This window comes from Chelonia mydas, chromosome 3 (genome assembly GCF_015237465.2).
Source record: "Chelonia mydas isolate rCheMyd1 chromosome 3, rCheMyd1.pri.v2, whole genome shotgun sequence".
Taxonomy (NCBI): Eukaryota; Metazoa; Chordata; order Testudines; family Cheloniidae; genus Chelonia; species Chelonia mydas.
In genome coordinates, this window is record NC_057851.1 from 102,304,238 (window position 1) to 102,318,093 (window position 13,856).

The window sequence follows — 13,856 nt, forward strand, 5'->3', positions numbered from 1 at the left end:
GAGATGATGAAACCCAATTAACTGAAGTGCTAAGAGAACTGAAAGAAAAACAAAAATATGGCAACAAAATGTTTCTCCATTTATATCTATTAAAAGAACATTTCTAGGCATTCAAAAGGCAAGCCACTAACACAGACAAATATTTTCTGCAAACCAAATCACAAGGCGCTTTTACTCAAGTCCAATCAAGTGAGGTGCTTAGTGTCCTCAGGTCCCATTGAAATCAGGTATGGGACCTTGGTGCAGGGACGCTGTCTTTATTGAATAATACACACACAGGTAAACTTTTTTTAATTCCTTTATACTGAGACTGTCTCAAAACTCTACTTCCACCCACATGTAGATGATGTTCCCAACTTTTCTCCATTGACTGCTCTTGTTCAAATGGCTGCACTAACAGAACATAGTGCCACTAACACCAAAGATAATGCAATGGTGGTCCTGGGTCATAGGCACATGGACAGGCTAGCAAGAAGCCATCTGTAGAGACTTACTTTGTAAACAATTTTAAAGAAAAAATGGGTAGCTTTTTTTATAAGTTTCTTTCTAACACAGAAACTCATTCAAACTCCAGGACAGTTTCTAATTCTTACCTAAAACCTTAGAGCCATACTGTGTATTTCAGCGTGCAGCTTGCACATCAAACATTGCCTTTCATTGAGAGTTGTGCATGTGTATGTGAGGGCAGAATTTAGTCCTTAAAAGTTTAATGCAACTGTTTGTGAACAAGGAGCTATGCTACAGAAAGCGTCCTTGGAAGTTGATTTTGCTAGCTACTCAAAAGCAGCCATCCTCCAACACATGTAATACTATACCACTTTCAACAGAAATGATGACAAAGGTGCCAATTCTACCTGGCTATTTCTTAAGACAATAAATGGGCTGATTCAGAACTTTAAGGTGTAGTTATTATTTAAAGAAGGCTCTGAAGGCAGATGTGAATTTATAAAGGCACCAAGTCATCTAACGCAGTTTTTCTGCCCTCCATATGCAAATTCAGCACAGCAAAGCTGGGGATTTACCCATCTCTCTATGGCAGAAAGAATTACTTCCCCTCCTCCACCGGCAAATGTCATCCAACACACCTGACATCTGTTTAAAACTGCAGAAGAAGCTGTTTCTTTTGGAGCATAAGAAACTCAAATATGCTTTTAAAGAATCAAAAGCCTAGGGACAATGCCAGGCTCTCTAGTGGCACAGAGAACATAACCATGTAAGTTACTGAATTTCTCTCCAAGTTCTTAGCAACAGCTTTTCTGCCAGCATCTTACCTCTTAGTACCGACTTGAGGTTCAGCTTGGCTTGGCGATGCAGATCCTCCACACAAGGTGGCCTCGTGGAGGGCAGGAACACATTTTCCTGCTGGTGCCAGGGAGCAGTATAATGGACTGTCCATCTACTTTCTTCATCTAGGTTGGAGACAGCTGCAAAGAGAGAGAGAGAGAGAGAGAGAGAGAGAGAGAGAGAATGTAATGCACAAATTAAATGCAGCTGAATGAGGACTATGAATAAATGGTGGGGAGGAGTGGGAACTGAGGATACTAATATAAAAACAGACTGGGGCTCTTCAGCAACTCCATTGACCTTAATAGGATGACACTGGCTTTACACCATTATGAGTGAGAGCAGAGTCTGGCCCACTGCCTTTACACATCACAGCATCACACATTGGTCACATACTGGCCAGGCCACAATAGTAACTTGGCAGGATCCCAATGGCCACACCTTACTTGCCAATACATTTGCATAAAAATATATTAAAATAAAACACTTCTCAAGTTCAAAATTCTTTAAAAACATTATCTAGTAATAAATCAACTACTTAATGAACAAAAGTACACCACCATAATATTTACTTATAATTTATCTTCCCTGAGAGACAGACCTTAGTTTTTGTCTAAAGTTTGCTATCAATATAAACTTTTGTGATTGAACAGTCTTACCCCTCACTCTGTAGGGACAGAAAAAGGGCAACTGAGGTATCACCCCGCCAGCAGCATTTGTCCTTCAGAGCACATGCTGTGCATCCAAATCTCCAAAGCAAAAAACTACAGCTGTGCCTGTCTCCCAAGCACCTGTTACGCTGACTCAACCAAACTGCGCTGGTCACCTAACTGATCTCCATCCTCTTCTCCCTGTTTCCAAGTTTTCATTACCTCTCTTGTTGCAGCTGGGAATAGCATTTAAATCATGCAGCTCCTACCTCAGTATATATCGCAACACCACCTAGCACTGTATCATTATTAAGCATTAGAAATGTAATGCCTTTGTATAATGGCACAGATGCTGTACAGGCTATGAAGCACAGCGTGAAGGTGACAGCTTCCTTACATCTGAAAAGTGACAGATTTCATCACATCACACTGCCTAGAAGAATAATTTCAATTGTAAAATAATTGCATTGATTAGTTAAACAAAGTAAAGGAACTCACAAATTAACTTCAGAATCTCAGTACAACAGAATGCTACAAGAAATGCAGTAAAAGACGACTCATTTTTGGAGGTTTTTAACTGAATTTCCTTGTGGTTTTCTGTCAGATCTTTTTATAAGTGTTTTCATAATAGTTTTTTGGACTGTTCGTTTGCTCACAAATTTGCCTGGCCATGTGGCCTGGCCCCTCCCCTCTTGTACCTACTTTCATTGTACTGGATGTGATAGAAAACACCTCATGCAGCAGGGCAGACAATGCTGACATGGTGTATGGCTGCATTCTCTGTCCTTGCTAATCAGAGGTCAAATCCAAATGATAATGAACAGACAAGTCACTCAGTATCTGATCACATATCAATCATCCTAGAATTATAGGAAACAAAAGGTTCAACTGACTGACTTACCAGGAAAGAACCCCTCCCCCTGGCATTCACCTTACAAAATAAGAGAAGAAGACAGACACCAGCCATATTACTGCCCAACTCTACTCAATGCCAGACTAAGAGAACTCTATTACTTATCTAGAGCATAATTAAAACCACCAAGATGTGCTACACACACTCAGATGGCCAGATCAAACTCAACTAGCCTGTCTCAGAGGAGTAAATCTCACCAGCTAAATATGCAAGTAAATCAAGTATCTCAATGATTTTTTAAAAAGTTTATGACTACAATGATATTACACAATGAAACAGCACCACAAATTTCTACACATGTTCAGCAGTTGTACAGCTGGGACTACCAGAAGACGTTAGAGTAATACCTCGGCATGCAATAATGATATATACACAGAGCAGCAAGTTACACAAAGAGGCTTTCAAATCTCATAATCAAACAGCTTACATTAAATGAAAAAGTTTTGCTTCTTCAAAGCCATTTAGAGGGACAAAGCAAATCAAAGTAAGTTAACACTCACTCACTCTTACAAAGAAGCAGATGCTCAGGAACATTGCCTTCTGTAACGCTGCCTCTGCACATTTTGAAACAGTGAAAGAGAAATATACAGATTTTCTGATAAGGGTTTCTATAAAGTATAGATACATATTGAGCTTTCCTACCAAAATTCCAACAACTTTCCAGAAAGAAAACTTCCATGCACACAACTACTTACTCTTCTTCTTGAAAAGTTTAATTAAAGATTTCAGCTTTGTGTTGATGAACACCACCATTTCCAAGGTGTCTATCTGTGGTCCTGGAGTTTAGATCCCATAGAAAACAGGAGCAACAAGCAGGTGGCTGGTTTTCAATTTGTACTTGCCAAAGCTCTGCAGACCCTACTAACTTTGTCTCTTCCTACACCCGTTCCCCCTTCCTGCCCCCCTTCGTTTTGCACAACAGTGAGGTTGGCCTTATTGTCCTGGCAGTTAGAAACCATTAACAATCCTTGAACCTGAACGCCTTCTTCTGAAACATAATCCTGGGGGCTGGGAGCAGCTAGTTACAACTTGTGAAGGAAGGAAAACAGAAAGCCTATCGTTCATATTTGCATTGAACCAAGATCAGGCTTTTTAACTCAATGCTCGTTCATCCAATTCACTCTCCAGCAAATCAAGTTTTCCTCTCCTGGTTTCACTCTACCACAAACAGTGAAAATTGTAGATAATTTCCGTTTTCTCTACTCTAACAGGATCTTCCAAAATCCTTCACAGTGTACCAGAGAGAAAAGTGAATACTTTCATGTCCATCCTTTGTATAGCCCAGGCTACTTGTGAGTGTACGGAATTTGAACTGGCTGGGACAGTGAGGCTTTCAACTATTGTTTCCCAAACACGCCCCCAGTCCCTTCCTCCTATTCCATAGGCAACATTTATAAGCAGCAAGGCTCTACAACTGAATCTCCATGGAGCTGTAAATGAGGGCTGCATTCTCGTGTAAATCAGGTTGCCCTTCTTTCCCACCTCTCTTCCCTTCCCCCCGCCCCGCCCCTTTCTAATGTCCCAAGACCTGCATTTTAATTGTCCCCATCACAGAATTCTTCTTCGCATTTCCTTGCTCTCAAAGTACTTTCCCCCGCCCCTTACAATTACAATAATGGAAACAGCCCAGCAATCTTACATGTTGAATTTCATTCAGTCACATGCTGAGCTATCCTGATTGGGATCAACTTGGAAACTCCATTAACAAAATTAATAATAAGCTAATCAAACGATTTCTGTCGAATAAAGAAACTATAATTCAACAAATGATACCAGTACAAGAGCCTGACCTGAAAAGGCTTTTTGAAATACACTTTCACCTCATGACTTTAAATATTCCTGTACATAAGCACATCTACTTTTATATTTAGAAGTGAATTACTATTTTACTGAAGTTAAAGAGCAAATGGTAAGTGCCCCATCAATCCGCTCAGCAGGGCATGCCCCTCACACAATGCCAAGATTCAAGAAGCAAGTCCTCTTTTACAAAGCAAGGCTCCGCAACTGCCTTGGGTTAACAATGAAAGGGTTTTTCTTTGGGGGGAAAGAAATAGCAGCAGCAGGGGTCTCAGTCTGCCCCAAAAGCTGCCGCAATTTCTAGCCTTTGCAGTGCAGCACGCAGAAGCAGGTGTTCTTGAGAAGCATCCAATTCCCAGACCTGCTGGTTTATCTCAGAATCACAATTGTGCAGAATAAAAAGAAAAGGAGTACTTGTGGCACCTTAGAGACTAACCAGTTTATTTGAGCATGAGCTTTCGTGAGCTACAGCTCCGATAACATTTTAAATTCATACATTGCCTCTCAGCTGAAAGGGCCCCATAGCGCTTTACAAACAAGTGTGTTTAATATCACAGCCACCATTGGGAGCAGGTCCCAGAGGCACTCTGTCTGGCTCACCACTGAGGCAGTCAGAACATCCTGGAAGAGAACACACCAGAGTGGCCAGTGCTTCAGTGCTTGAAAGGATGCTGCATGCTTTTCCCCCAGGCTGGCTTCCACCCCACAGCTGATACAAAAAAGGGCCAGATGTGGCCTTGAACTTTTTCAGCCTCTCTCTGGGGAACGCAGCACTACCAGCGATACTGTGGCTCCCCAATATCCCCTTGCTTGCCAGACATGCAAGGACATGGACGGAGGCTTCCTCTTGTGTACATGCAAGGTGCCCTCCACCCTTGCTCACCTGTGCAGGGCCAGCCACATTCTAGCCCTACATGAATAACCACCACTAGAAATGCAGCCACCTAAGGGGTGGGGGCAAGAGTTGGACAGACAACCAACATACAGCGCATTTGAAACAGGTGGGCTTACAAGTTCCCTGTCCTCAGTTGTCAAGGTACTGATAAACTGCATGGTACTTATTTTACCTGCCATGGAAGGATGAAGGGGCTGAGCAAACTTTCTGTGATTTCAAGCAAGGGTACACCTGATTTGCTGGTAAACATATGCTTCTGGAGGGGTAGTTGAGAGTAAAAGGAGGGAGAGAGGTAAGCGAGAGAAACAAATTATACTAGTAAAAGCTTGGCTTTGCCTGTATAGCTCTATCTACACAAGTGACTTCTGCTAGCACAGCTATATCGGTCAGGAATTGATATAGCTTGCTACACCCTCTGACCAATAGAGTTAAGCTGGCAGAAGTCTGAAGTGTAGACCCTGGCCTAGGTACTGGACCAAATCTAGATTAACTACGTAACATATGAATTATCTTATTTATTATCTGATGGCTGAAGGAAAATGAGTCCATGGTCTCAGTCCTGTTCCTCAAGAACAAGTATCCACATCCCTGGAAATAACCACCATTATCAGTGGCACCCGTGTTGGCAGTCTCTGCAGAGACATTAAGGACTGAATAAGCCTGGAGATTCAACACCTTACCACCACCCCAGACTCTCCAAAAGCACATCAGCAGCGGGACAGTGTCATGAAGATTATATTGTCACTGCCTACGCTGTTCCTGTCCTATAGATAAAGGATTTCAATTTCCAAATCCAGCACATTTCATTAATAGTAAATGCAACTATAAAGCGGGGGGGGGGGGGGGGGGGGGGGGGGAGAGAGCAATAACTGACCCACCCCATTCATGTTTGTAATGAAGCTCTAACACCCAAGCTTAAGCATCCAAATATGGATTTGGGGGCTGGGTGGGGGGGTGAGGGAGAATCCTTGGAAAATTTTGAATTCCTTCATTCGAGCTGCCATATGTCTCCAATAAGCATAAGGTTCCTCTCATAACTACCTCTGACCGGGAAGGCTCCGGTGTGACAGAAGGTCTATGTCTCAACCTCACTTACACAAAGTAACCTCTGTGACATTCCCAGTCTCCAGTCATCCTTGGAAGCAAGATTCTGGACCTTTCCCACAAATCTTGACCTCCAAAATTACAACACAGTCAACCACTGCAATCCGTCATATAAACATGCTTCTTCCCCAGATGGATACTTAGTGGCTTCTGTGAACTTAGTATATTGTATCAGTCTAGACTAGTGATACTTAGACCGCAGTGGTTCAGGAACCAAATTAGTCATCAACATTACCCAAAAGAGCCACAGTAGAGTGAATTCATTGTTTCATTTACCATAGTACCATATATTCATATTTGACCATATGACAGGAGATATATTTTGTATGTATTCTCACAGCAAAATGACTGAACAAATACTAAAATTTTATCTACTACAATTGGTTAATAACATAGTAAAAGAATCCTGATTGGTTAATAACTTAGACTGGTTAATAATTAAATCACACAGTATTTCAATATCATGTGCTCCAAAGAGACACAGGAGACACACTGAAGAGCCACTTGTGGCTGCCGAGCCTCAGTCTGAGTATCCCTAGTGGACAGGTTCCACATCACAAAGCCACTACCACCACACTGGCACTCCGAAAGTTATCTCAAGACTGAATGGGCATGGAGACTAAAGTATCCTCCAAATGTGTTTCCTCAAGGTCAGAGGTAGGACCATAAAGGTGGGACAGTTTGGGGAAGCTTGTACGGTTATCAGCACCCCAATAATTAAAGTACTTCATCCTCCAGTGCTGTCAATCTAGCAGTCAAAACACCAGCCCTAAAATTAATTTAAAATTTTCTTCTATTTTAAGAATGGGTTATAGTAGGACAAGAACAGCACCAGCACTAGCAGGGTTCATGTCACAATCTAAATATCACAGCGGGTTGACCCATAGTTAGGATGTGAGCCTGGACTTGGGAGAGACAGGTTCAATTCCCTGTTCTGTCACAGACTTCCTGTGTAACCTTGGGCAAGTCATTTAGTCTCTCTGTATCTTATTTCCCCATCTGTAAATGGGATAACAGCACTTCCCTACCTCACAGGGAAGTTTTTTGTTTTGTTTTTTGTTTTATAAACAACACACTGATCACATTTATTGGTGCATGTGCTTCTTACAAAAGTGATGGACGCACACCCCCTCTGCTGACCAGGTGGAATGTGCTGGGTCACAGAGAACAGGAGGAGAGGCTGGGCAGGAGGTCGGTGGCAGGGTACAGCTACTGCTCACCCAGACGGTAGCTAGAGCCAAGGGGCCCTGTGGAGCATCACAGCCCGCAGCCCTTCACAGGCCAGCCCTGGCTGCACGGTCCTGCCCTGGCTGCACGGTCCTGCCCTGGTTTACTCTTTGGTAATGGCAAATGGTTTCTCCACCTCGATGGTGCCATAGTCAGCAATGGTGACATCCTTCAGGGGCTTGTCCCAACTGTCTGTCTTAGTGTTCTCCACCTTCCTCACCACGTCCAAGTTGCGAGGATAAATCCCTTAAAGGTTATCAGGTGCGCAGATACTAGGATCACGTTGGCCATAAAAGTAGCTACTCTAGATATACACAGGTGTTTGGGAAGTTCAAAATATTTGATAAAATGAAACCAAAACTCAAAGGGAAGTAATGTTTATCAGAAAGTAATATGATGAAATGGTAAGGGATATTTTATTTGATGAGAACATTAATCCAAGCTGCTCCTCTGGTCCTTCAGAATTAAACAACACAGCTTATTTACTTGGGGGCAGAAAGAAAAGAGGAGTATTTAAAAAAAATACACATCATCTGGTGTCACAAATGCCCATTCAAAACCTTGAGAGTAGTGTGCAGAATCACTGGCAAACTTCTGCTTCTCTGCTTTTTCACCATATAGAAGTCTCTCTGCATATTCAATTTCAGGCAAGTTGAACAGTGCTCTTTTTTGGCTACTGTCAACATAGATTATTTTGTTTTGTTTTAAAGTCTGCCAATAACACTGCAACAGTGGCACTGTAGTTTATGATAAAGGACATGCACATGTTTTAAACCTTTGAAATACAGAAGTGTTGTAAATGAACGATCAGTTGTATATGGAGGGCTTGAAACACTGCACCCATCCCCCTCTTTAGAATTAGGTTTCCAACTGACCTGTTCCATGACAACCATCTGGAACAGTCACCTCCTGACAATGACAGCCATATAAGAGGTCTGTGCCTGTGAAACTATCTGGAAATATTTGGTTTCCTCGGAAATATTTAAGGCAGACCACTGAGATAGCTTCTTTTATTATCTAACCTGCATTCACTTAATACATGGAACTCTGCTCCACTGCTACCAATCTTGTGAAAATCTGAGGCTTTAAGAACCAAGCATCAAAACTAGAGAAATCTGGAATGTTTATAAACAGGTTTACAACATATCTGCCAAAGGCACTACAGCAATTTTGCATGATGAGAATGTTTTCAAGAAGCGTTGAATGTATTGCGTCCTCTACTATTCCTGCTTATCAGACTACACGACTGTATTATGCAAAACTCAGAAAATACTCAGCAACTAAAGAATCTAGTCCTGCTCCCACTCACGTTAATAGTTTCACCATTTATTTCCGTGCAGGCAAGGTTGAGTCCATGCCCCAAACTACACACACCATGAAATCCATGCAATGAGAGATGTGCCAAGTTACTCGCCGATATACTTGCCATAGGCTCAAAACATAAATGTTAAAAGTGTAAGAGTTAGCCACCATATTGTTCAGCAAAAAGAAACAACAGTCACAGATGCTCTGGAAACCTTTTAAAAGGAGAGTTTTAAAAGATACAAATGCCTGGTTGAACAGGGAACTGCACTGTGAAAACTATTCCAGTTTATCTCCATTTTACATTTAATAAGTGAAATAATGGAGGAGAGATGTGTATTTCCAACATCAAATTACATGTTTTTGCTCTTAAGAGACATGCTAGTCACCAAAAAATAAAATATATCAGTGCTACTCTTCTGCAACTCTTCTGTCCATGCAATATGAAGTGGTTTCCACATGTATCTGAGGAAGGAGGGTATATATAGTATGACCATAGGCGCAGGTTAAGTATACTACGTAGAACTGCTCTCTGAGTCATCTCCCCATCAATCCCTTTAAGCAGCTGTTGCTGACAGAAGGAAACCGGGCTAAATCAGAATGTCATCCACCCTATACAGTCTGAGCACATGTGCCCTGTATCTCCAGTGACAGAAACAGGAAAGTGGGCACAATCCTGCAAAGTGCTGAGCGCCTCCTCCAAGATTCAGGGTGTTTTCCACTTCCATTGATTTCAAAGGGATGCTCAATACTTCACAGAATCGGGACCTTAGACAGTATACTTCTTTCAATTAAAAAAGGCTCTTGTAAGAGACTAAGGAATACCAAGCAGCTCAGGTATGGAAAAGAGTGTGTAATATGTACAGTTTTATTCCAATTCTAGTCACCTTCCCTCATGCCATCAACTATTTGTTAACCTTGAGGTGGATCCAAAAGGCTGTTTTCCTTTAGGGATAACTAATTTATAAATTAGAAAGGGTTCTTTCCCCCTTGGAGCCAATCGTGTCTGGCCAGCTCAGGGTATTTTTCCTGAGAACAAAAGTTAGTAGTTCCCACCACAAAGGCACTCCCAAGTGGAAATACATTCAGCTGCTCTCCTATCTTGAACTCAAGTTGCTCACAATGGTTTCTTTCAAGACAATCTCGCTCTTCATGAAGCACAATACTTCTCCAGCTACTAACAAATTATAATAATTAAATCTGGGATCAGGAGAAGGAGAAAGAGTGGGGAGGGAGAAGTATTTTATCCAAAAGCAGTTGTAAAACAGAGGTCCATGCCCCACTTAACCCACTGGGGAGCCATGCCCAAAGCCTCTCTCTGCATAGGCGATTACCAAGCAGGTATTGATTTAAAAGATATCACAACAGCTCCCTAATTTATTCATGCTCACAGCGGATTAGGGACTGCAGATGCTGGAAAGGAGGTCGGGGGAGGGGAGGAGGTGAAGGAGGAGGAAGATGAGAAGGAGAAGCAACACAAGGGTAGATAAAAAACAGACTTTGGTCGATCTGATTATCCTATTGAGGCCACAACACAAGAAAGCTAATTCACTTCTTCAACATTTCAAAATCTTCCCTCACATTCTCCAGCTATCGCATATAAACAAGTTGCCAAAGAGAGACAGGCTTTTAAGCAGAGCTGCACATCAGAAAAATAGCAGTTTCTTCAGGTAGGAACATCTCCAGTCAAACATTGCAAGAATGTGAAGGAGAACAGAGAACATTTAGTTACTGTGCAACTTTTTAATGTTTTGTTTTAAATTTAGGTGGGTAACCATTTTTCTTTGTTCATTCCTGAACTTAGTTAAGGGAATATTAGCTCACAGAAGTTTGTTCCCCTGAGAAATATCTTTTTAGATTACATTGGAAAATATTCTTTATTGTAAATTTCAAATGTTCCCTGTGGTTGATTGTGAGCCTGGGATTTGGTTTATAGAATTGATCAGAACCTAGGATGGCAGTTGAAGAAAAACTAGTCTTTCCAAAATCTAGATCTCCTTCAGATTTGTCAGATAAAATCAAGTTTATTGGTTTTTCGGAATCAATGCTTGTGAAAATAAACGATCAGATAGAAAACTTGGATTGGTCTTCTCGTTTTATTTTTTCTATTGTAGGAGATTTTGGGGATGAGTTGGAGACCAACAAAGTCAATCATAAAAAATTCATTTCTGAACTTTTGTCCCACAGTGCCCCCTCATTCATTTCACAAGTCACATTTGGCAGCAGCTATGTATTTGTCGATCTGTAGTAATATCCAGCAAGCATTTTAAACTAATCCCAATCTGCATTCTCTCTAAGGGTGTCCTAGGGACACACACTTCCTGCTACTTTCACGTATTTAAAAGTCACAGAAATAATTTGGATAATGTACCTCCATCTCCCCTCCCTACATTGCTCATCCTGACAGTTATATCTATATATGGACCAAGTGGATTTTTCATAGAGTGGAAAGGCAGGAAACCCGAGTTCTTTTTTCATCTCTTCCACTGACTTTCTGTGTAACCTTCAGGTAAGTCATTGAACTCCCTATGCTCTGAGAGAAACACCCTCTGTATAATGGGGATAGTAATACCTCTCCACTTTTGCAAAGTGTTTTGTGCTGTATAGATGAAAAAGATGCAAATCATCATCATTACTACACATTTACAGTACTGGCAATCGCATGATCCAAAAATCATGGATCAAACCCCACCAACATCATGAGCCTTAAAAAAAAATAACACTTTGCCATTAGATGTAGGGACCTTTAGGATGCACAGTTTCAAGATATTTTTCTGCAGTAAGGAAGGCTAGATGCTTACTTTATGTAAATGAAAGATGAGATTCCCAGGTAGTAACTTAATTCCAGCAATTAGGGTTTTAAGAAAGACACCAAATATTGTGAGACACTTGATAAAAATCGCAAGAACTGGCAACATTGCTTTAACACAATTACAGACACCCTCAGATAAACAAAATCATGTACTGACTTCATATAAACACGTGACTTTGTGTTGTGAGAAGGTACAAGGAGGAAACATAATTTACTTAAGATGCCACTGCAAACTGAGCCAACATCCATCCTCAAGTATCTGCAGAAAAAGTCTTTTGCTGGTCAATGGATGTATTGATCTCATGCCACCAAACATAAAAAAAAATTGGAAAACAAAATTTAAACAAGACCTTTGTGTGGTTCAATTCCTCTTAACTAAAATGTGCCTATGATGCCCTTAAAATGAAAGGTTAGTCCCATAAATGTACACTGTTAATTTATTGAACTTTTTAAAAAAAATCATCATATGGATGCCAGTGCTGGATTAACTTTTTGTGAGCCCGGTGCCAAACATATCTGTGGGCCCCCATGGGGGCAGTGGAGCATGGCACAGGGAGGTCGGTCCCCAGAGCGAGGGGCACAGCAGGGGCGGCCCCACTCCATCCAGCCCAGTGCGAGGACACTGTTTACAAAACGACAGTGGCTCACCTGACCCTGTGCTGCTAGCGTGCCCCTTCCCCTGAGGGATGGGCCTGCGCCTCGCCACACAGCCCCTCCCGCCCCCAAGAAAAATCCCTTTTGTGAAAGAATTAAACTTTCACATCCTTTTAGCTGAGTAAAAAGAAAGGTTTTACTCCAGCTCTCTAGTCCTCAAACAAAAACATGCAAGACAGAACTTCATATTCCTGATATACAAGGTTAACAAAAATAAAAGGGGAATACAGGTAGGTAGGAATGACACCCTTAAAAAGGAAGGTTAACTGTGCGGGAGGTTAGAAGGGGGGCAGACACCCTTATCCCCATTAGTAAACTACAACTATACGCTAACTAACAAAACTATTAAAACTATTTACAATCTTTTTACAGGAAAGTTGAGCCAAAGAAGCTAGAAGCTACCAACACAGGGTTCCTTCCCACACTGCAAGCGGGAACTGAAGAGGCAGTTGGTCTGAGCTGCCACGTACACCCTTACCTTGCAGCACAAGAAGGCATAGGGCACAGGTGCAAAACAAGGGACACAGTTACTGAAGAATTTCTGGTCCCGGGGGGCATGGAACACATGCATGCACACCCACAGCGAATAGCCATAGGAACCAGCAGTCAGAGAAGAATTATAACTGATGCTCAACTAGCTCATGACATTTAGACTTCGTGAATGTACAAAATGCCCTTTTGGAATACCAGTGCTGTAAGTGCATTAGCAAGAACAGAGTTAACAACAATAACAACAACGCAGCATTTATATAGTGCTTGATCTCTTCAAAACAACTTGAAAACCTTTACTAATGAATCCTCAAAACATCCTCATAAAGTGGCTAAGAAGGCCCTTTTCACAGATGGGAAAGGGAAGAAAGAGGTTAATAACCTGCAATATGGTTTTGGGCAAATCAGTTACAGAGCTAGGACTGTAATGAACTGCTGATTCTATTTAGTGCTGTGCTCACACCTCTAAAACAAGTCTCCCCTTTAAATGTTGTCTTACCTGGCTAGGGTGGACACAGGCAGGGCTGAAGTTGGTTATAAAACATTTTTACAAAAATGTGCTACTGACTAACATGGGGTCAACCCAGCAAGCCTTCTCCTCATGGGACCTCTAATGACTTCAATGGAAGTACTGTGCCAGCTATATAAAAGGCATTGCACGAGTGAAAATGTAAAGCAATCCAGAACTCAGTCTGTCTTTAAAAACTTTCATGCCACTAGATTTACTAC

The 13,856-nt window shown here is 41.6% G+C and overlaps 1 protein-coding gene across 17 annotated transcripts in view; it reads right to left on the reverse strand.

Moving 5' to 3' along the window:
• NHSL1 (NHS like 1) overlaps positions 1-13,856 on the reverse strand; it is a 248,368-nt gene that overhangs the window by 54,856 nt on the left and 179,656 nt on the right. For 13 of the 17 annotated variants that reach the window (XM_043543033.1, XM_043543030.1, XM_043543034.1 and 10 more), the window contains one exon: positions 1,272-1,424. Coding sequence is in view for 16 of the 17 variants with exons in the window: in XM_043543030.1 (XP_043398965.1) it covers positions 1,272-1,424 (153 nt within the window). In the remaining variant the exon portion in view is untranslated. Of the gene's footprint in view, positions 1-1,271; positions 1,425-3,542; positions 4,142-13,856 lie in introns of those variants that run through there. The other 4 variants (XM_043543032.1, XM_037894867.2, XM_043543026.1 and 1 more) reach the window with 3 other exon arrangements.